The sequence below is a fragment of the Protomyctophum bolini genome (assembly GCF_963924005.1).
Source record: "Protomyctophum bolini genome assembly, chromosome: 5".
Classification (NCBI taxonomy): Eukaryota; Metazoa; Chordata; class Actinopteri; order Myctophiformes; family Myctophidae; genus Protomyctophum; species Protomyctophum bolini.
In genome coordinates this window covers 46,043,710-46,068,337 of record NC_137866.1, presented here as the reverse complement: position 1 = coordinate 46,068,337, position 24,628 = coordinate 46,043,710, and the positions used below count along the sequence as shown (strand labels likewise).

Here is a 24,628-nt window from a genome sequence, read left to right as displayed (position 1 = left end):
GGACACGTTCAGCTGTATACCATGCTACTTGAAACTTGGATCAAATAACTAATGCTTACCGGCATTTAGAAAATGCAAATATTTAATGTCTTTGTTTTCACAATCCGCAGGTCAATTCCGGATCGAAAGCAATCGGTACGTCCTCTGATCATCATCTTGTTCCATGTTATGTTCTCTTTGCACTCGCAATCGTGACTCGTCTGGCTCTAGGCAGCTGATAGTTTTTTAAAGGGACCAGAAATGGCGTCCCAGAGACTAAGTCCCTTCTCCTCCACTCTCTTGCGGCTATTGTTCAAAAAGAGGCCCTCAAAATGACACTTGCGCCCGTCCGTATTCTAAACCGAGGGCACATTTGTGCAGGGCTTGGCGTCGTGTTTTTTATGCACCCACCGCACGCGCGATATGCGTGTGCATATACGGCTAATTTTGGAGCCGAAAGTGGCCGAATTGGGGCTGAGGACTTAGTCTCTGCGCCATTTTCTTTTTCTCTATCTAACCAGCCAGGGTGCGCCGATCAGTGGGAGAACTGTCTGCCTTGATATGGAGGAGAGAGCTGGGGAGGTTATCACTGATCCACAGCCCGCACACACACATACCGTCATAATGTCACAAATACCATCTGCATATCTGCTTACGTTTCATTTATGAAAACATCTTCCACTGAGTAGCAGGGTTGGGATTTAGGGCTTATTTTTTTGTTGTAAACTTGAAATAATTGAAAAGAAAGTTTAGGGCTGCATTATTAGAACCATATGGTTGTTCTGACACAATCTTGCAGACATTATCGTAGACCTATAGGAGGCTTGTTCTATTGTGACATAAGATAAAACTATATGATCTGACATGAATAATATTGTGGAAGACAATAGTCCTATATACATTATTGGAGGATTCCGACTTCCCAACTAATTTAAAGTTCAGAGCACATTTTCTTGGTGAATTAAGTCCCGTGGGGGAAATATAGCCTACGGCGTCCCAAGACAGCGAGACTCCCAATAGTTCTGCACATGATGAATGGATGCGTGTTATTGTTTCCCTTGACAATAGCATCCTATCCTGTCAATTATTGACCTGTCATGACAGCGGGACGCCACCAGGTGACGATCAAGTGTCAGCATCTGTCTCTCGTGCTGATAGACTTGCAGCAGCATTGGAATGACGCTTGACGCTTCAGAGTTAACTTTTTTGATTTGATTTGGTTACAATTTGAATCAGTCTACAGTGAGAGCTCGAAATGCTGCCTTTTTTTTAGTTGGCAGATCTCGCCCATTTGTTTTCGTTTAAAGACATTTGGTCACTAAATTATTTGATAAAAAAATTGGCTGCTAGGAAGAGTGTAAGTAATTTAAAGTAGCCTAGAATCCCTATATAGAACATGATTGAAAATTAAACAATGAAGGTATATTTCTACAATTACTAAGAATGTTGGGCATAAATAAATGTATGTCTGATAATGATGCAGGCATATACTGTGCATATTAATAATTTACAAAAAAGAGTAGAAAGTAAGTAAAAAAAACAACTGCCAAAACTGCCGGACAACAACGATATATTCATAAACTACAGCATCTATAGATGAAGAAGAGTGCTCTTAATATTAAACCTGGTCCAAGACGTGTGCTGTTTCATTTGTTTGTTTCCATAGACTCTCACAAGCATAAAGACAAGGAGCACCGGCACAAAGACCACAAGAAAGACAAAGAGAGAGAGAAATCCAAGCACAGCGGCAACAGGTAACAACTATACCATAATATGGATGGCACTCGAACCCCTCCTATGGCTTTGTCATTGTTGTTGTTTTTGTTGTTTGGTGGGTGGGTGGATATTCAGCTGTCTCTGAACCCGCCAAGATCAACGCCATTTGATTGGTCAGGGGTGACTAAGACTAAGTTACATTTATATTTGACCACCACCTACCTAGTACCTACTACCTAGTACTTTTATAGGATATAGCACAGTTGCTAATTTTCATCCGCAGTCCTCACAGGAAACACAAAACGGAAAAACAGACAGTCAAACAGTGGAATACAGTTACATTACATATACATTACAATACATTACATATAGGGAACACAGCATAAAAAAATAAATACACCTAAAATAATCATGAATGGTTGCAGCTTTGGTTTTAAAGCAACCATTTTTTCAGATTGTATTTCAAATATGGAAATGTATAGCACAATCCCTTATACGCAGAGGAAGGCCATTCCATGCTACACAACCCTGTACTCCGAGGACATTTTGGCCGAATGTTGTTTGCCGGTGCGGCACTTCGCAGTCTCCTCGAGTGGTGGCTCTGGTACTGATTCCCCTATCGGGCTTTCCCCTATCGGGCTTGTCCTTGTAGCAGCTAGTATAACTATATAGTCTGCATGGGCCCTGTGCTCGTCAGCAGAACCAACTTGCCACAGATCTGTGTCTAGCGTACTGTACTTCTCCCCATGATATCATGTACATTAAATTAAAGCATCATCTTGACTCCCATTGCCAGTTACTGATTGATCCAGAATTCCACGACAGGGGCAATCACGTAATTGACAGCTTAAACCCTGTATGCTTTGTTGACCGGGGTCCCCAGGGGTCTCTACTTGGACCTTTCCTTTTTTTCCTACTGCAACCAAACATTCTATCTTATAATGTAACTAAAATGAAATAATGTATATATGACAATGAAATAATAACGATGTAATGATATGATTGGATCACACCCACCACCTGGTTGTATTTAAGGGTGACTAATCGGCCAAGCTGACCTTTTGGTCGAAACGCGTAGGTCCTGTTATTTATTTGCCTTGCTCATCATCAAATAAACTAAGTCTGCAATTCACATTTTGACAAGCAGTACTACTTGGAGGAAGGATACCTTTTGTCTATATGGTTTTACCTGTATCACCAAAGAGCACCCATCTAAGAGCCACTAACAGATCCCTGCAGCGCTTCCATTCCTCTATTTCTAAAACATTCTATGTATGAGTGTAGATCAAACACCATATTTCTGCAACTACGATACAGCCCACCTGAGGGACAGAAATAAATGACTCAAATCAATCACTGTTCATCTCTGTCTGAACTGACTTTAATGATCAGCACTTTGAAGTATCCTATTTATTTATGGCTTGTTGTTAAACTTCACTGCCGTAAGGCTAACAATCCTCCACAGTGTCATTAGTGCTGTGTGTATCAGGTCTGGTCAAAATGAATGCAGTATTATGACGCTCATTATCTCTGCAGTCTGCACCACTTCAACCTTTATTGTTATTACTTTTTTATTGTTTGTTGCTCACTGATATGTGCAGTGCTGTGTAAAGGAATTCCTCCTTTGGGGCGATTATAGTCTAATATTTTATTGGTCAATATTTATATATGATGCCTTTGAATGCACCTTATTATACCGTATTTTGTCTAAGAGAACCGAGCAGCAAACAGAATAAATCTCACAAGATCTTTATTTAAGTTTATTATTATTGTGGTATTGTTTAAAATCCTATTATTTGCTTGACACAAAAGCAAAACTGTCATCACAGACAATCAGATGGTCAATCACATTTCAAGGATGATGTGGAAAGCTCTTGTATAAATATCATTAGTTGTTTGATGGAACTCATTGTTTGTTTCACACCTGGCAAAGTATACAATACATATTATATTAGTGTATATTTATTACTGTTAATAATGCCAATGCAGGGCACGGTGGCACAGTTGGTAGTGCTGTCGCCTCACAGCTAGAAGGTCCTGGGTTCGATTCCCGCTCGGGGCACTGTGGGTGCTGGCGGCGTGTTTCCTCCTCCGCGTCATCAGTGCCCATACCCGAAGGCAGGGTTGGCGAAAGGGCCTTTCTGTGTGGAGTTTGCATGTTCTCCCCGTGTCCCCTAGGGTAGGTACCCTCACAAAAACATGCAGTAATCCTGGTCTCTAAACTGAGGTTGTTTCTGTAGTTGGAGATTTGTTACTTAAATAAGACATTAATGTCTTAAGAAACATAACATTTTTATGTATAGACTGGCAGCCTAAATCATGTGGGAAAGTTCTTTTTATAGTCCATTCAATGGTTTACTGAGTATGAACACATTTTTGAAAATCAGATTTGAACCGCGTTCCTATAGGTGGTTTCAAATGGTTTCAAATCTGATGTCTAAAGATGTCTCAGTCTGGACACTCGCCTGCTTCATACTCCCTCGTACAACGGTGTCGCCCGCTGAAAATAGCAGATCTACAAGCTCACAACACTTCGTGGTGTGACGTGTTGTGAGTCGGTACTATTTTTGGCAACGTTGTCTGATGTCTGAAACAAATCCGATTTGATCCCTTTCAAATAACCCGTGTGGACGCTCGGCTCAGTCCTAAAGATTGTCTCTGAGAAACAAATCAGACTTGCCTGCAATCTTGGAACAAAAGCCTTTGTGTCTGTGAGTCTGCATGGTCTCCGTCTGGCCTTTGACCTTTCACCCCTGACCTCTGCTGTGTTTCAGTCAACACAGGGAGCACTCTGAGAAGAAACACAAGGACAAGGAGCGAGAGAAAGTGAAACACAGCGGCGACAGCAGCTCCGACAAACACAGGGACAAACCCAGAGAAGACAAGGAGAGGAGGAAAGAGGACAAGGTTGGTTCACCATCTGCCTTCACTTTAAATAGCTGCTCAAATTTGGATTGAATGGAATCTCGTGACTTATGGTGACAAAACTTCAGACACAGCTCAAGCAACCTAGCTGAAGCGTCATACCTTCTTATTTTTTTACAGATCAAATCGTCCCATGTCGACAAGCCCAAAAAAGAGAAGGAAAATGGATATGCAAAGTAAAGCGTGACTATAAACTATAGTAAATATGACTGTATTTAAAAGTGTGACAATAGTCCAAAGTACTTACATGTCAGATATTACACAAATAAGAAACGCTGGCAAGAATGTAGTAATTTATTGTTATTATCATCACAGTGCTGTGCCCCTAACATGAAGCTCTCTGCTTCTTTTCAAGTCCTCCTGCTGTTAAGAGTGAACCTGACGAAGACAACGGCTTTTACCCTTCTCCCAAACACCACAAACCCCCCAAGCGAGAATATGACGATGAAGAGTATGTATCATTCCTGATGATTCCAAGTATTGTCTTTCCAATGGTTCCACCTGTGTCGTTGCTGTAGCAACATTTAACATTGGTTGTCTCATTTGTATTCATCTCTACCAGGAGATTCATGTTTTAATGTCTGTCTGCTGCTAGTCTCTCAAGACAGACTGTTGCCTCAGCGGAGGCGCTGTTTTCCCGAATATTTGACGATGGGATTCTCAGATTGGTCTGCTGCTAATCTTCCGAACTACTATAGGCCAGCTAGAGTCATATATAGTGCACTCTGACAGACAGCAGTCCAAGTACCTCAATTCCAGAATATCTTTCAAATTGGTCGAGTGTCGACTCAGTCAGTCTTAGCCCATTTGACTTCAGATTATAGTGCTGCTGATGTTTTCTATTGTATGCCCCAAAACTAATATACAGCCCAATATAGCACCATCTTCAAATCATAGCTATCATGTGTACAATACATGTACTAGCATGCTTGATGTTTTGGCTGATTTGATTTGGACATCACTGAATTAAAATGTAATGCAATGATGGGTTGATCAATCAATCTCTGTGTTCTCTCTCTTTCTCCATCTCATGTGGATTGTTGTCACACGTAATTTTCTTTTTTCATTTAATTGGCTTATTTATTAGTCTTATTAATATATTTATTTATTTTAATTTAGAGAATTTTACCCCTTTTTCCAATTGATCCCCCCCCCCCCCCCACACACACACACATTTCTGTGTTGTCACTGCTGCCTGTCGTATCTTACTGACTCACCTTCCAGTGAAGAGCTCCCACCAGGAGGATGTAGGGCCATCTGCTATGTTTGATACTTTTGTGTGATGCTGTAGTATGATGAGGTTGTTAATTTACTTAACAACACAAACAAATATAGAGAGATAATGAGAGGTTTCTGCCCGACAGCAACAATATTATCCTTTCAGCTGAGTATTGCTCACTTTCCCTTCGTGAAGGACTTGCTAATCGACTGCTAATAACCGACACATTTCAAATCACACCCTTTGATTGACTAGTGGTTCAAGCATAAATTGAAACAGGGCTTTGCGTGTTACAGAGACATTTGAATGACGGCACAATCAGATGGAGAGAGAGAGGTAGACAATGAATGTGTGTGACAGAGAGAGAGAGAGAGAGCTGAAGGCGGCAGGGATGATGTACAACTGGTAATCACAGGCTGCCCTGCCGTTTAATGGCTATGGTAATTACATTGCACGCAGTGCTGTCATTATTAGGGTGTGAGTGTCTTGAAAGATATAATCAGAGACTTTAGATGAAACCGAGACACCACAACTTGGATTCATTTTCTGTATCCGTATGTCACGCGAGGTGGCCACCACTGTGGCCCCCAAAAGTGGTTCTCAAAGTTGCGTCCGGGGACCCCCAGGGGTCCTTGACGGGGTTCCATGTGGCAAAATGTGATTCTATATTATAACGTCAAAATCAGTTCAACCATATTTTATACTTTGGCTTTTTGATCTACAATGAGCTCACAATGCATTGCTCAATATCACATTGTGAACGTGAAGATCGTCCATTTTCGAAAATTCAACATTTACATTTTCAAATGGGGGTCTGCTACTAAATATGTACTGTATGTATATGAGCCTCATATATCACTGAAATGAACATTGGATCACAAGCCGATCGTCCTGACATTAAATTAGTATTTTTCAGACAGATGGATGACGTGGAAATGAACTTAGATCCTGAGCTGTTTGCTAGATCTGACCTTTGATATCATTGCTGTGGGGCAGAAATCACTTACCGGTACCTCCATATTTTAACTCTTGCGGGTTTTCGTAAATTAACGCCCTACTTGATCATACTACAGCGTCACACAAAGGTATCTAAAGTACACCCGACAGAGACGATATACCCATACTCCTTCCCTTACTGTATTTTTTTTACAGGTTTAGACCTTTGATATTACTCTTCCAATGTATGCCCTTACTGTATTTGTTTACAGGTTTGAATACAAGCCCAAAAAAGTCAAGACAGAGAACGACAAAAAGTCTAAGAAGCGGAAACAGGAGTACGACGACGACGATGAGGTTCATCATCTTTTGTATAAATTACTTGGATGCAAACATCCACATAATCACTGAGATGCAATCTGTATTGTTTGCCCTAGATTTATTCTCTCTTCTCCTCACACTTTCTGTTCTTTCTTTCTTTCTATCCTTCTTAGGACATAAAGCCTAAAAAGAAAATAAAAGACAAAAGGGGAGCTGATGGAAAGAAGTTAAAAAAGGAAGAGGAGGAGAAGTGGAAATGGTGAGATAGATGACACACACACACACACACACACACACACACACGTTCCTCTCTTCCGTCAGGGGCTTTTTATAGATGCACAGTTTGTCTGGAGCAGTCCAGGTGTGCTTTGGGATTTTGTGATAAGCACAGTTATTGCCACATGTTATTAATGCTTAATCCGCTCAGTGGCATTGGGGTTAGAGTGTTCGCCCGGACATTGGGAGGTCGGAGTACGATTCCCCAGCTGGGTCATCATACCAAAGACTATAAAAATGGTGCCCAATGCCTCCCTGCTTGGCACTCAGCATTAAAGGGACACTTCACCCTTTTTGCAAAAAGATATATGTTAATGACGTTTAGGAGCTTTAGAACACTTTCCTGGGGGTCTTTATGTGTGTGATATGTGGTTTTAGATATTTTAGATTGTAGCAGTGAGCCTGTTGTCTCTGATGTCATGGACACTGGGCTCACTTCCTTCCTGGACTACATGTTGTCTCAGTAAGACAGCTCTCCCCCTATCCACAAGGAGGAGCAGTGCACCAAAGAATTATGGGAATTGTAGTCCAGGAAGGTAGTGAGACCAGTGTCCATGACATCAGAGACAACAGGCTCACTGCTACAATCTAAAATATCTAAAACCACATATTACACACATAAATACCCCCAGGAAAGTGATCTAAAGCTCCTAAACGTCATTAACATATTTTTTTTTGCAAAAAGGGTGAAGGGTGAGGTACAAAGGGAAAAGAAAATATACAGTGAGGGGGCCAGTTTCGAATAGCATCCGTCTGTAGGTGCCCTTTGAGAGCGGTTTTGAAGGAGTCAATGGATTCACATGTCTTAATGACTGTTGGTAACATTTTGGTGGCATATAGGAGTGAAATTAATTTAGTCCCTTGTTTGTGCAGAATATGGATTGCACATGGTTTGTTGAACTTCCTCTGGTGTTCTGGGTGTGGACTTCGTTGACGTTAAGGAAGTATTTAGACAGGTACATGGGTATCTTGGTGGTGTATCGAATCTTGTGGACCAGACCCATTGCAAGATGCTGTACTCTGTCGTCAACCCTAAGCTATTCCAACATGTAAAAATGGGCAGGGGCGAGGTGGGTTCAGGGAGCCTGACCAGTTTGTTTTGGGGAGTCTGGAGCCTTGCTTTAAGGGCCTTTGAGGTTGCTGTTGTACCAAGAGGTGCATCCATAGTCGAAGAAACCTTGTACAAGGGGTCCTGTTAGAAGGTATAGTGACATAGATATGATTTGGGCGGATATCATTTACGACTAAGATAGTGGCAGAGATATGATTAGCTGAGTCTGGATTGATGTTGTGTTTGATTTGATATGGAGATATTTGAAAGAATTGCTTTAAGTTGACTATTTACCAATTGATACTCCTACAGCAGGCCTATCTCCACTTGTACAAATTAAGGAAAGACATGTGCTATTTTCCAGGAACCAGGAACTATGCAATATTGAAATTATTTGCTCTGTAATTAGTGGAGCAGCTAACCTGAGAATGAAAAGGATCCAGTTTAACCTCTCCAGTAGAGTATTTGGCATCAATGTGTGTAGCCTACTGCAATTTGAATGCACCTGTGAGACAAACAGATATATTGATTGATGACGTTTCTGGGACATGCACCAGACTATTTGACAGCCAATCTGATAGGGGCATCGTCGGGAAGTGATTATTACAGGGCTATTATTAAAGTGTGTGATACAGATACTATACTAGTGCAACCTATAGGAACTGCCTGTGGGTGAGGCGAGGAGGAGGACCGTGTTCTTGACGGACCGGGTCAAAAGTAAACACATGTTGTGATGTTGGGGTCGGATATCGGCTTTCTGTGAGCAGCAGGATTATATCGATCTACTATGGGTGAGGGTGACACAGACAGTAAGCATTTAGCATCCGAACTGCAGTCGGCAGAGTGCAGACAGTCTCGGACTTTATCCGTTCCAAAAAGACATTGAGAGAAATATAATCCACACTGGGAAAGCAGAGGACAGTCAGCCAGTGTGCGTAATTCATCTGCAGTGCTGAGCCGCTGCCTCCAGCCCTGAATCGCTATTCGCTAGTATCGCTAGTCGCTACCATTAAAAAATATGTCTGTCCGGACGATTCAAACGAAATGAAAATTTAGAATGAATGTCAGGCTACTGCGGCTGAAGATCAAGATATCATATGTGGGAATTGGACCGGGAGAGAATCATAATACATTTTTACAATCAGTCTGGGTCTGGGATCAAATCGCCGCTGCAGGTCGCTGATCCGGTCTGGTCCTAAAGAGCGGACACGGAAACGGTGCGTGCGTTCATGTGTGTGCTTTATCGTGCACACGCAGAAGGGCGGGATCTGTACCGGATCACGCTGGTCACCTGGGAACGAAAACCAAGGCTTGTAAACAAATGGGTGAATTCACGTTTCTGACAAATGATCGGAGAGTTGTTGTCAGAGGATTTATGGAGACGCGGTGAATGACGTGGACACGACGTGTTGTCGTTAGCGGCTTGTGTCGCAGGCTGCTCTCCTCCCCGGCTCTGCCCACCAGTGCAGCCGGCGGTAGCACGGTGCTGTCGGTTGTTTTGAGCAGCCTGACGGAGGGTCAGCAGACAAGGAGCTTGACCGTTGGAGCTGGATGCTGGACCCTGCTTGCCGTGCCCTGCTTGCGGTGTTCTACCACCACCAAATACAACTTTACAAAAAGTTATGTTATGTTATGTTATGTTTAGCTCTGGTCCATAACCTTCTACTGCTTCGATTCTGCCTGTTATGTTATGTTATTTAATGTTAATTTACTATGAGTAGGGCTACTACTACTTTGTAACTATACTTTGTGCATTACAGAGGCTAATTCTATACGCACAAAAAATATTAACCACAAGTAGTTGTTAAACGTTTTATTTGGCATTATATAAATAAATTCAGAGTGATAAGTAGGTAATAAAAACAATAATATATGACCAGGGAAAACGATTGTCTTTGTCCGTAAACATACAGGAAAACTGGTAGAAAAAGACTCGCACTCCACAAAAACTTCAACAAAGAGTCAGAGACTAACAAAATATATTTCTAAAATAGGATAGTCAGAGACTATAGCCTTGGATCACAAGACATCATCTGTAATGTTTGTATCAGGGCTGCTTCTGTGCTATGATACTAATGATGGTCCTTAATTGGTGGAGTCAGTGCAAGTCTTTTTCTACCAGTTTCGGCCATACCAGGGTGGTTCCCAAACTTTTCAGGCTATGACCCCACAAAATAGTCCCATTTGACCTGGGAACCCCACCACCATGACAAGCACTTGGAATTGTAGGATTTGAGGCATTACATTTAGTTTGATTCGGTTCCACAGATAAATGTTGTGAAAATAGCCAAACTACAATCCAAACTTTTAACCTCTTGCCTCTTTCTTAGGTAGTATTTGACAATTTGGTCAATGTTGACCATTTTTGATAGCATAGTTTGTTAGTTACTTTTGATGTAGTAATGGACTTATTAGTTTATTAAATAGTAGGTATTAATAGAGGTACGAAAAAGGTCTTAAAAGTCCCCTCCAATAATTTTGGGACCCCTAATTTGGGAAGCACTGCTTTAGGCTTTAAGTGTGCCTTGGGAAGTTGACTTGACTTGTCCTTTTGTGTGCCACAAAACGTTTGAAACCACTGGTCTGAAGCACCCATTACCATTCTATTAGGGTGGATTTGAATTATATTTATGTCTCTTTCGTTGGTGGTGTTTGTATGAACAGGTGGGAGGAAGAACGAGCTACAGACGGGTCCAAGTGGCGTTTCCTGGAACATATGGGTCCTGTGTTCGCTCCTGCTTATGAGCCCCTACCAAACAAAGTCAGATTTACCTACGATGGTTAGTCTGTGTGTGTGTGTGTTTGTGTGTGTGTGTGTGTGTGTGTGTGTGTGTGTGTGTGTGTGTGTGTGTGTGTGTGTGTGTGTGTGTGTGTGTGTGTGTGTGTGTGTGTGTGTGTGTGTGTGTGTGTGTGTGTGTGTGTGTGTGTGCGTGTGCGTGTGCGTGTGTGTGTGTCTACAAAATCTTTAGATCTGCTATTTTGACCTGAATGTTGGCCAATTTTAGCCTGGGTTCCAGCCTGCTTCGCCGCGTTCTGTGGGTTTGTTTTCTCACTCGCATTTCATAACGTCACCCGTTCCGTAGCAACGTTGTTGTTGATACGTCATCAGCCATTGCCACTCTATCCATGCTTCTCACTGTTGAAAAGAATAGCGCCAGTTCGAGACTAAACCTACGGTAAAAAGTAAACATTCATTTGATTCAGTAGTCCACTGTCAGATTCAGTAGCACAAAAAAACTGACGGCTGTGCGGGGTCAGTTTAGTGAATGATATGGGGACGTTGCAGGGCAACAGCAGTATCTGCCCGGTGCGCATTGATACGACGTTAAACTAAACTGCTGTTTTTTCCCCAACCCGCCACACCACAGACCAATCAGAAGCCACGGTTCCATTTCACCCTTTTACATGTCCCGCCTACCTTGGAGATAGGACCCTTTCCAGACTGAAGGCTCATACATAGTCTGGATTGTCGGTGGTGAGGTGACCACCGAACTACAACATGACGTAATGAGCTGCGGTGAAGAGCAAACCACCGCCACCGCTCCAGCCCTTCTCTCTGTTTTTACTCACCACCGCTCAACGTTATTTCAGCTCCGGTGGTCAGCTCACCACCGGAGCGGTGGTCACCTCACCACCGAAAATCCAGACTATGAATAGGCCTTTAGTAGCGAGTGACAGTACAAATTCACGGAACGCAGCCAATCGGGCTGGAACCCAGGCTAGGCCAAATTTCCGTGGCACAAAACATTTTCAAATGGGGGTTCGCAGCCAAATTCATATTTTAACAAACGAGTGTGAGAACTACAGTGATTTAATGCATTTTTAGCATCGGCCTCAGGTCTTTTGGTGTTAAGTATTATGTTATACTTTAGCTATTGAAAAGGAGTTTTTAACTCAAATATTAGCTTCTGGGGAGGTCCCTGGAACAACATCTTTTCAGATGGGGGTCGGTGGCCAATTACATATAATTTTTGGTGTCCTTGACCTGAAATATTGAGCACCACTGAGATAGAGGTCAGGTCAAAATGGGTTAATGGGTTACGGTGCAAAGAGGTGTCGTACATGAGATAACGCTGTTTCAGGTTGCACCGGTAGCGGAGTGGTTATTGGTTAAGACAAATGGAATATACTGTGAGGCAGCGGTGCAATAGCTCCTTGAGAGATGAGCCACAGCTTACACACACACACACACACACACACACACACACACACGTGCACGTATAGATTGTTTATTGGCAACATTTCAAACTCTTTCAGAACCAAGCCATTAACTAAAATCGAATCATGTTGATCCCCGGATCTACATGCTAATGGCTCTACATGCTAATGGGTTTATATGGTAATTCTTTTTGAGTGGCGCTACCCCCTACTATGCACAGCTTTGTCTTTGACTCTGATGAAGACCGCTAGGTCTAAACGTTCTGTATAGGCTACTACTTAGCACCTAATAAAAGGCTCTTAAAACATTTTGACCTGAGATCAGATCAGATTCTAAAATTGTCTTCTACATCCTGACAGTTTTCTGAAAAAGCTGTTTCTGTGTCAGTCGTCAGTCATTTTTCAAAAATAGCAGACCTACAAGCTCGTAGCACGCTGGCGCTATGAGCTTGTAGATCTGCTATTTTTCAATAGCTAAAGCATAGCATAATGCTAACACCAAAATGTCCGTGATGCTCCGGTGTCCTCTCCTCCTTCTGCACAGCTTCGTGTGTTTGTGTGTATGAGCACGGACTGTGTTTGTAAGTAATACATCAATATATCTTTAATCATACATCATTACCATGAAAATAATTAACAATATTGTAACACAGTGAGTAATCCTGCCTCTCTCTGATCGCTGAGGAAACATAATGTAACATACTGTAGTTACAATCTCTTTACCGTCTGCCCCGTCAGAAAGCGCTTGCAGAATGACGACCCTTTCACCAGCACAATGAAGCTGGGAGTGCCCGCCTTGACCAAACACCTCTCGTGCTGCAACGCCGTCAACAGTGACGTCTCTGGGTCGACCCGGTATAGAGTCTCCTTCTCGCGGTCGTCTAAGAACAGCTGGAGGCTTTGTGGGCGGTACTTCCGGTCCGTGTCCCAAGGCGGAAGCTCCTCTCCGAACATAGCGGCCAGGTGGTCCGAGAAACGAGCGCTTTCGCAGAAGGCCGAGACGACGTCGCTCTGTCGGTGTTCTGGGTAGAGGAAGAGCACAGGCCAGTGCAGGGCGCCATGCTCGTCTAGGAACACCCGCGCCCCCGTGGCCTCTTCACGGGAGCCGAGGCCGTCTGGAGTCAGCTCTGCCATGGTCCCCGTGGGGTCTCCGTGTTCGGGCTTGTCGTCAGCTCGGAGGAGCTCGATACCTCGCTTCCGTATAGCCGTCAGCAGGTCCTCTTTCTGACTCTGATCCTTCTTTTCCTTCACTTTGGCCTTCCTGGCGTCTCTCTCGGCGGCTCTCTTCCGTTTGTCCGCGGCCGCTCTCATCTCCAGGAGCTTCGCGTCAGCGGAATGGGCCTCGAGTCCGGCGTCACACCAGCGGACGGCCTCGGCAAAGCGCCCCAGTTCCACGCAGCACTGAGCGCCTCTGACTAGCGCTTTGAGATGGCCCGGCTTCACCTTCTTCGCGGAGGTGGCGTCGTTCAGCGCAGAGCGCACGTTGCCGAGGTGGAAGTGCGCCGCGGCCCTGTTGGCGAGAAGGACGGCGTCGATGTCCCGGTCGCCGCAGTTCTTCTTCAAACCCGCCGTGTACGACACTATTGCCTTTCGGTAGTCCTTCTCTTTGAAATGCGCGTTCCCTTCGTCTTTAAGACTCGTCGCCTGCTCCTCTGGCGTCCCGCCGTGGATCATAGCTTGAAGACATGCCATGCCCGGATGCTTCACGGGGTCTATCATCTCTCCGGGGGAGGTTTTCATGAAGATGGGCATTTCATCAAACTCCTCTTCCCAGTTGCTTTCGCTGAAAGCATTTTTGTACTTGTGTGTCTTGAAAGCGTCCATGAATATGTCCATGCCTTCGTCACTATCGTCCTGCGGCGCGGGCGGGACCATTGTTCCACCAATCACAATGTTTCCTTCTCACCTTTTCTTTCGTATAACATTTTTTCTGGAGCCACTTAGCGGTATGCCTTGTTTAGCGCGACTTAACGCGTAGAACACGGAAAGCTTCTTGTACACGCGAACAATACACTACACTACATGACATCAGCGTCTATGACGTAATTATGACATCATGATGTATCTACAGTATGATATACAATATTATAATGGCCTCGTGGGACCAGGGTGGACGTACTGTTTGTCTCATATATGGAGATTTTCATGTCATAAAAAAACTCAACTCAACTGAGTGCATGGCCCCTCATAGACATGTAAATTAAAAATTGAGTGTGTGTCAACCCCATATTGAGAGTTGAAACCACACACAATGAAATGTTTTAGTCCACACCAGTAAGACGCGCAAACGCGGGAAGCGAACGCAGCTCGTACATATTTGGGTTTTGGACATATAGCTGCTTTGGGGACTCCTTATATGGTTATGGCTGAGTCATGGTGACGTAACAGCGGGACAGACACTTGCATCAATCACAAACAAATCACTCAGCTCCATATATGGGCACAAAAGCGGGACAGACAGACACACAGACAGACATGATCTGCTAGGTCTCATAGTAAGTGCTCACTGCATTCGCAATCACTGCGTTCGCAATAATCACATTGTGTGTGGTTTCAAATCTCAATGCCCCAAATTAAACTTAAAACTAATCTGAAGGTGTGTGTGTGTGCATGTAGTTCACTTGCTTGGCTCAATACCATTAATTTCCGCTGTCTGGTACAGTCTTGCAAAAGTTTGGTTTTGGTGTTTCTTTTTTTTTTTCTTCCAGCACCACCTGGTGGACAAATGTTGACATAAATACTGCACAGACAGACAAACAGTTTCAGTATGGTATATTTCTGCACTTGCTTCACACAGCTGAGCTTAATAAATATTAACGCTTTCTTTTTTTGTTCTCTCTGGAGGTAAACATATGAAACTGAGTCCACCTGCAGAGGAGGTAGCTACGTTTTTTGCCAAAATGCTGGACCACGAGTATACGACTAAAGAGATGTTCAGAAAGAACTTCTATAAGGACTGGAGAAGGGTAAGCAGGGCAGACACACTTGATGAGAGCCTGACCGATGACAGATAGTTGTGTCCGCTCACTATACTCCTAGAGACCACGATTACCAATATTTTTACCACAATTTTGTTGTGTAACATTTCTTAAATTTTTAAATGTATTAAGTTTAATTTGAGAACGTTTAATTTATAAGCGAATGAATAAATAAACAACAAAAAAAGGTTTTGATGGATACAAAATAATCGCATGAACTGCGATTATTCTATTAATTATTTATGCACTTAAACCCATAGCTTAACTAGAACTGCACTCTGCCGTGCCGAGTGCATACTTGCTTGTTGCACACTAGTAGGCAATAAATGGCCTACTAGTGCGCAAGCAGAGCGCGCAAGTATTTCCGACCGCTGGAAACTATCACATCTCAGTATCTCTGTGAAGGAACGTTTGAAATGTATAATCATTACGTGTAACTATTTGCTACCTAACTACTTTTTTACAGAAAAATGAATTATTGACAACTACATTTCTCTACACTACATGTAGAGTACACTACACTACATGTAGAGTACACTACATACAGAGTATGTAGTTGTAATTTGATTAGCAGTATACTGTGGTTACTTGGTTCCAAAAAGTGAAGCCAAGTTTTTTTCAACCGTAAGTCTGTGCCTGGTTTGCTGGGACCAGTTACAACATTACGTCATCGTTGAGAACTGGGACCAGAGTACATGGTGTGTATATGACGTAATGTGTAACTAATGTGTAACTTGTAACTAGTCCCAGCAAACCAGGCACAGACTTACGGTTGAAGAGAACTTGGCTTCACTTCGAAGAGACCAAGCGAAATGATTACTTGCGCGCTCTGCTTGCGCAAGTAATAAGTAGTTACATTTCTGCATGAGATTCTTGCCCATAAAGGCTCATACATAGTCTGGATTTTCGGTTGTGAGGTGACCACCGAACTACAACATGACGTCACGAGCCGCGGTGAAGAGCAAACCGCCGCCACCGCTCCAGCCCTTCTCTCTGTTTTTACTCACCACCGCTCAACGTTATTTCAGCTCCGGTGGTCAGCTCACCACCGAAAATCCAGACTAGGAATAGGCCTTAAGGATGACATGCCCAAATCAGGGATTCCAAGTTGAAATTCATCTGAAGTGATTCATAGCTGGTGTGAGGTCCAGGTATCAAACTTACCAAGCTCTTTCTCTCTCTCTACTCCCAGGAAATGACACCGGAGGAGAAATCAAAGATCACCGATCTGAACAAGTGCAACTTCAACGACATGAGTGAACACTTCAAGGCCCAATCAGAAGCCAGGAAACAGATGTCCAAAGCAGAGAAGCTGGTAGGCAATTTTTACTTTGACCAATCATGCGTTCTCGTATATACCTGCTTATGAATGAATATGCTTAACCACTCGAGCCTAATTGTGTACTTCATTGTACACAATTATAGAGAGTATGCACCTGCACATTATCACTTTTCCACCGGGACACACCCCTGCATACCACCCATTTCTGAATTGCACATAATGCAGGAGGAGGATGTTGAAAACGAACGCTTCCAAACTCTGACAACAAAACAAAAAAAAATAAAAAAACCTTCAAACCATAAACATTTCAGACTTTTCTGTTTGGCCAGAATGTTGTTATTTACCACTCAGTAGGCGGTCCCACATAACTTCCGGGTACGATGATGTCACTTGCATGGCCTCTATAGCAAAAAATACTGATCTAGAATCTCACAGTGTTGTTTGCTTTCAGATATGCTTTTTTTCTTGGAAAATGTTTGAGAAATCTTCTAAAAGTTGAACATGTTCGCCTGTAATGACATGCCCCGAAATAAACAAACAAACCATGAAGCAGCATTTCACTATTATGCACCACAAACCTGGAATAACATTCCAGGTTACATTAGGAAATACCCAACCATAGCCGTTTTTTAAGTCCAATTTAAAAACGTATTTATTTAACATTGCCTATCCCAGTGATGTCTAATAACAGCTAGGTCTTGCCTGGACTTTAAATTAGCTGTTTTTTCTGTTTCTATTAAAGGTGGGAGTATTTGTTGTAATGTATATGCTCCTATATCTTATTTTAATTGTATCCATTATAAATCTGTATTCATTTTAAAGTGCACTGTTGCACTCTGTATTTGCTTTTATTCTGTAAAGCACTTTGCCCTGTCTTGCCAATTTCTCCGTCTTTATAATGGCACGTTGAGAGTGAACGTGCTTGTCTCGATCCTTTCTGTAGAAAATCAAAGAGGAAAACGAGAAGGTGCTTCAGGAGTACGGCTTCTGTGTGATGGACAACCACAAGGAGAGGATAGGGAACTTCCGCATCGAGCCCCCGGGCCTCTTCAGAGGGCGAGGGGACCACCCCAAGATGGGCATGTTGAAGCGCCGCATCCGGCCCGAAGACATCATCATCAACTGTAGCAAGTGGGTCATCTCTATCCTTTTATTGTTTTATTTTTTTGTGGATTTCGCCTTTATTTTACGGAGGGACAGACAGTAGGCTAATTTATATCTTTTTATGAAGGGACAGAAAGTAGGCTAATTTATATTTTTTTATGGAGGGACAGACAGTAGGCTAATTTATATTTTTTTATGAAGGGACAGAAAGTAGGCTAATTTATATTTTTTTATGAAGGGACAGACAGTAGGCTAATTTATATCTTTTTATGAAGGGACAGAAAGTAGGCTAATTTATATTTTTTTATGGAGGGACAGACAGTAGGCTAATTTATATTTTTTTATGGAGGGACAGAAAGTAGGCTAATTTATATCTTTTTATGAAGGGACAGAAAGTAGGCTAATTTATATTCTTTTATGAAGGGACAGACAGTAGGCTAATTTTTTTTTTTTATGGAGGGACAGACAGTAGGCTAATTTATATCTTTTTATGAAGGGACAGAAAGTAGGCTAATTTATATTTTTTTTATGGAGGGACAGACAGTAGGCTAATTTATATATTTTTATGGAGGGACAGACAGTAGGCTAATTTATATATTTTTATGGAGGGACAGACAGTAGGCTAATTTATATTTTTTTATGAAGGGACAGACAGTAGGCTAATTGATATTATTTTATGAAGGGACAGACAGTAGGCTAATTTATATTTTTTAATGGAGGGACAGACAGTAGATGGGGAGAGAGAGATGGGGGGGAAGACATGCAGTAAAGGGCTGTCGCGATCGGGAGTCGAACCCGCGGCACACTGCCAGACTGGATTACCAGCCAAGGTGCCTGGACCGCTGAGCCACGGCCCAGGTCATCTCTCTATCCTTTATCTGTTGCCATCACCATCACCGCCATGATGTTCTGCAATGTCAATAGAGATCATTGACTATTTAGTTTCTGTCGGGTGGAAAAAACCTCATTTGTCCAAAACTGTTATTCTTTTAAGGATTCAAATTTAAAAACACTGCAAAAGTAGCGGATCCACAAGCTCGAAGCGCATCGCTTCATGCCGCATTTTGAGTTTGCGGTTCTGCTACTTTCGATGCTTTCGTGAGACACAGTAGTATGATCAAATAGTGTGTTAATTTATGAAGAACAAAAAGTTAGGAGGAAATGTCAGCCCCTGCTGCTCCGTGTAAAACATTTGCATGGGTGTAGCTCTGCGTTTTTACCACAAGGAGGCCCTGTCTACCGTTGTACAGACATGTAGGCTACTGTGGGTCATATGGTGTGCCGGCTGCCTGTGGGCGAATGACACACACACACACACACACACACACACACACACACACGTTGCATAAGTAGGTTGTGAACTCTGTGTCTCCCTCTGAGAGAGCACAACATGTTACATGGATGTTGTTTTTCTGAGGAACTGCAATTGTTCCTGACATCAATCGTCACTGATTGAGTTGGTCAAAGGTACCAGCTGTAGCTTCTTTGCACGTGCGTGGCTGCGTGCGTGTGTGCGTGCGTGTTTCTGTCTCCCTGCACAGCAAAATACTTTGTGTTGGCTGTAGCTGCAACTCCTTGCAACTACTCGCAACTCCTTGCAACAAAAGTTGCAACTCCCATTGGGAATAATGGTTGCAAGTAGTTGCAAGTAGTTGCATGTTGGCGACCCTCTGGTGTCGTTTAGGCCTTTAACCTAATCCATTAGCTACTCTGAGAGTGTATAAAGAGTTAAATTGACACTTTGTTGCTGTTCTATCTTGGTGGTTTGACTTTGGATAAGAGGAAATAACAAAAAGGAGCTTGCGAGGTACAGCTGTGAACCCAGGAGTAGAGTACACTCTGGATACTGTTTTTCTGGCCCCTTCCCCGAAACCCCCCCCCCCCCCCCCCCCCCCCCCCGGCCCCTTCCCCACCTCATTGTTACGTTCCCCCGTTCGCTCCCCCGTCTGTCTGTCCGTCCGTCTCTCCGTCTGTCTTTCTCTGTCCCTCCTGCACTTGTATTTCTGTCCCACCACGTGTCTCCTACCCCCCCCCCCCCCACCCTCCTCCTCCCTTATCGCCCCCTCCATCTTTTCACTGCCAAGTTCACTGTGATTGCTCTCAGAGTTATTTATAGTATAGTGGTCCGGGTGGGATCATTCTCTGTTCAGCGTGCAGTGCGTGCACGCGTTCATGTTTGTGTTTTAAGAGCCAAATCTCTGTTGGGTGTTTGGTGCACAGATTGACCCTGCGCACCATAGAATGGCGCCCAGCCCACCACCACAGCTACTAGTAGTTATAGGATGGGTAAATGGCATGGACAGGACACATTTGTCGTACGTGCAAACATATGTTCAGTGACAGATAAAATGTTGAATAACAAGAGGAGAACAATTGCAATCACTTTGGCCTTTTTTCTTTAGGCAAAAGAGGAGGAGGGATGCAGGTGATGGTTGGGTATGGGTGTCTGAGTCTCTGACTCTGTGGCCGACAGCATAGAAAGCAAATACGTACATTTATGGAGAGACCTTCATCTCAGATTAACTCAGTCCAGTCAGTGGTTCTCAAACGTTTTCATGTAAACGACCCCCGACAAAATTGATTTGTATTTGGCCGCGGATTTGTCCCAGGGACCACCAGAAGAGAAGATTTGTGTAAAAAAGAAATACAAATAAAGATCCAAATTATTTAAAATGTTCCCATAATAATTTCATCATGATGAAGTGGAAAAAAATGTTTTAATTGCAAATGTATAACTCGTGAAGCTCTATTATTAGCACATTTAGCTGGGTTCATTTCTCATAGGGTTTCATGTAAAAAGGGCTCCCTATTTAGTTTTTAGTTTTAAGGCGGATAGTGTGAACGTTGTGCGGTGATGAAGGCTTATTTTTCCCTAAACTTATTTTTTTTTTAATTTTAATTTTTAAACATTTTTCAATAGATCAAATCTACAAGTTCACAGCATGTCAATGTAGACCGGCTAGTTGAACAATTTAAAAATGTTTTTCAAATGACTAAAAATGGCAAAGAAGTTGATATGAGGGATAAGGTGTGAGGCTCTGACGAAAATAGGGCCCATGTTGCCTTTCAAATAAAATATAATAAAATAATAATATATATATAATAATAATATAAAAATAATATAATAAAAAGTGCCAGAACGTTATCATTTTTGCCTATCATTCTCTTCATGATAGATTATTTGGAGTCGTGCACCCGGCCACACACACACACACACACACACACACACACACACACAGAGTGTTACGTACAGTGTGTCAAAGGTAATCTTCCTGTTAGTGTAGCCCATAGCGTACAGTCTGTGCATGAAACAATAACATGACCCAGAGAGGACATGTTGGCCTCTACATACTGTACTGTTGTTCATCTTTCTTTCACTTCAGACTCTCCTCTGTATGCATAATTGCTTGTACAGTACAATGGTCTCCTCAGCGAGTCAGTGACTCATTGAAGTGCACGACGAATGATGCAAATCTTATATTTTCTTTGAATGGTTTAGGACCAAAATACATGTCTGATCTTGTGCGATATATCATGATTGAACCATCCAGACCTCTCAGGTCATCTGGGAAAGGTTTCTGCTTTCTGTTCCTACAACCACACATAAACGTGGGGAAGAATCAGCATTTAGTTTTTATGCACCACATATCTGGAACAAACTCCCAGAAAACTGGCACATCTGCTGGCACAACTGAAGACCTTTCCGTTTGCCGCTGCCTTTGACTTAATTTGTTATCTTAATTTGTTCTATTTCACTTTTGCACTGTAACGGTATCTGTCATGTTTTTCTTCTTTTGTTTAATGCATCCTAATAGCATTGTATAATTGTGTTTCCTTTGCTTAATGTAAAGCACATTGAATTACCTTTTTTCTTCTTTTTTTTTAAAATATTTAAAATATTCTTTTATAACATACATTACATACAATACATTCACACACACTCACACACCCCCTAACTATATACGTAAGTCTTTCCAGTCCAATACAATTCATAATTTCCTTTTGCCACATCCTCAGTGTTGGAGCGTCTGTGTTTTTCCAGCATAGCACAACAGCTCTCCTTGCTTGAAGAAGTCCAGAATCCAAGATTTCTGTCTGGTTCGCTGTCTGTAGACAGTTCTTTGGATATATTCCAAGTATACAGAGTTTTGCGTTTAGCGGAACTGTAGTTCTAGATATTTCTGACAAGACACGTTTTAACTCCATTCCAAAATATTTTCATTTTAGGACACTCCCACATACAATGTAATTGAATTACCTTGTTGTTCAATGTAAATGTACTATACAAATCAAAGTGCCTGGCCTTGCCATGTCTCCTTAGGGACTCCAAGCATCCCAAGCCCCCTCCAGGCACTCGCTGGAAGGAGGTCCGGCACGACAACAAGGTGACCTGGCTGGTGTCCTGGACGGAGAACATCCAGGGCTCTATCAAGTACATCATGCTCAACCCCAGCTCCAGGATCAAGGTACACACACTGAGTGTTTCATGATTGATTGATTGATTGATTGATTGATTGAAGTATTTATTAACAGTTTGCAGAATGGGTACATTTCACATGAAAGCACAACTCAATACAAAGACGGTTACTGTGGACGACACACTGATAAAGCATTACACTTGGGGTCCACCTTTTTCAATTCATCAGAACATTTAGAGACAAACAAATATAGACTTCTATATAAAAAAGGAAATCATGTAAGGAGATAAAAAGGGAAAGGAAACATATACAGTATCTAAGGGGGCGAGGGGGATTCAGATTTTACGGGGGCCAGTTTCGAATTGCATTTTTTTTTGATTGACAGTTTGCAGAATTACAGTACATTTCAAGCACAAACTCAATACAAAAGACTGTTAACTGTGAGTGGACGACCCAATTAAGCATTACACTTGTTTACAAGAGGGTCCACCATGTTCAATTCATCACGTTGTGAGCAGTAGCTCAGCTATTTTTGATGCGTGACGCAGGCCGCGTCACACGGCTGCACAACCCAGTAAATCGGACATTGACCAAACTGATGAAACAACTTTAAACCGGTCACTGAGCTGTGTGTGTGTGTGTGTGTGTGTGTGTGTGTGTGTCTAGGGGGAGAAGGACTGGCAGAAGTACGAGACGGCGAGGAGGTTGAAGAAGTGTGTGGACCGGCTGCGTTCCGGGTACAGAGACGACTGGAAGTCTAAAGAGATGAGGATCCGACAGAGAGCCGTGGCTCTCTACTTCATAGACAAGGTGAACTAACAGCAACCATTAACACCATTAACACAGGCTCTCTACTTCATAGACAAGGTGAACTAACAGCAACCATTAACACCATTAACACAGGCTCTCTACTTCATAGACAAGGTGAACTAACAGCAACCATTAACACCATTAACACAGGCTCTCTACTTCATAGACAAGGTGAACTAACAGCAACCATTAACACCATTAACACAGGCTCTCTACTTCATAGACAAGGTGAACTAACATAACCTGACGCTGCCAGATCCAAAAAGCTTGCTACACAAATTTGTTTCACAGCTTATTTGGATCTGGGATCGCGGAAGCAAATTCGATGACGGGGCTGTTCCTTTTTTTCAAGATACATGGTAGATGATTGGATGGGAGCGTCTGTCTATCACCGTGTGGGCGTGCAAACACAACCAATCATATCGACGTGTCTATATACCGTCACATCCGCATCCCGCCTTTAGCTCACGCTGATTGGTTCGGTACGAAGCAGATCTGACTCAGGGCTCAACTCCGTCAGAGATCCCAGATGAGTGTTGTGTTGGGGAATATGTTTCCGCAATACCGCCCTCATCTGGTACCGTCCTAATGTCGGCTCTTCGGTGCTACAGAAAATTTCTGACGAGCCGAAATCATTTCGGCACTACAGCGCCGAAACAGCAGTAAAATAGGAGTACGAATCGGCCCTTAGGCAGAGAGTGCCTAGCCGGAAGTGGCTCTGTTCTGCCCGTGTTCTCCTCAGTGACTGGAGCACTTGATCCGGCCATTGACCATTAGCATATTTGCACAAAATGACAAATCCCGTTTTTTCACTTCCTCAAAATGTAATGTAAGCTGTGTATTAGCGGGGTTTTTTTTTACAGTGGAGATTTGGTCGCCAGGTTTACACCCCGCAAGCTATGGGACGATCATACCAACATCATGTGCTGAGTTTACTGCTGCTGGCCTCGTGTCTGTGTGTGCACTGCTTTTTTTGTGTGTGTTTTTTTGCCTTTCTTCTTTATTTGCAAGGTGTGTGTGCGTGTGTGTGTGTGTGTGTGTGTGTGTGTGTGTGTGTGTGTGTGTGTGTGTGTGTGTGTGTGTGTGTGTGTGTGTGTGTGTGTGTGTGTGTGTGTGTGTGTGTGTGTGTGTGTGTGTGTGTGTGTGTGTGTGTGTGTGTGTGTGTGTGTGTGTGTGTGTGTGTGTGTGTGTGTCAAAGTCTGCAATTACTTTTGATTGCACATCCCCGAGTATGGTCTAGTAGAGCCTGCTAAATTAGAAGTTCACACCTTTAATGCTAAAATCAAAATTTTAAGTTTTTTAATGGGTCAAAAATGGATATTTCTGGGGTAATTTTAATGTCTACTCTTTTGTGTTTCAGGGTTACCATTTCATTTAGATTTTTTGATTTATTTGATATATTCATGATGCAATTCATAGAAGAGCAGTACAGAATTATCAGGATTGCACAAAAAG

At 42.8% G+C, this 24,628-nt stretch overlaps 2 protein-coding genes across 2 annotated transcripts in view; one reads left to right on the top strand and one right to left on the bottom strand.

The window, feature by feature from the left end:
* top1b (DNA topoisomerase Ib) overlaps positions 1–24,628 on the top strand; it is a 39,599-nt gene that overhangs the window by 434 nt on the left and 14,537 nt on the right. Inside the window, exons 2-14 of the mRNA XM_080764664.1 lie at positions 111–135; positions 1,646–1,733; positions 4,470–4,602; positions 4,741–4,796; positions 4,976–5,071; positions 7,048–7,132; positions 7,270–7,355; positions 11,088–11,203; positions 15,426–15,547; positions 16,752–16,874; positions 17,785–17,972; positions 22,267–22,411; positions 23,030–23,173. Coding sequence (XP_080620790.1) covers positions 111–135; positions 1,646–1,733; positions 4,470–4,602; positions 4,741–4,796; positions 4,976–5,071; positions 7,048–7,132; positions 7,270–7,355; positions 11,088–11,203; positions 15,426–15,547; positions 16,752–16,874; positions 17,785–17,972; positions 22,267–22,411; positions 23,030–23,173 — 1,407 coding nt within the window. The remainder of the gene's footprint in view (positions 1–110; positions 136–1,645; positions 1,734–4,469; positions 4,603–4,740; positions 4,797–4,975; positions 5,072–7,047; positions 7,133–7,269; positions 7,356–11,087; positions 11,204–15,425; positions 15,548–16,751; positions 16,875–17,784; positions 17,973–22,266; positions 22,412–23,029; positions 23,174–24,628) is intronic.
* LOC308316009 (tetratricopeptide repeat protein 4-like) lies at positions 13,290–14,417 on the bottom strand (the record flags this gene model as incomplete). The annotated part of the gene is made up of 1 exon (XM_080764330.1): positions 13,290–14,417. One exon carries the CDS (start codon positions 14,415–14,417, stop codon positions 13,290–13,292), a length of 1,128 nt encoding a protein of 375 aa, XP_080620456.1.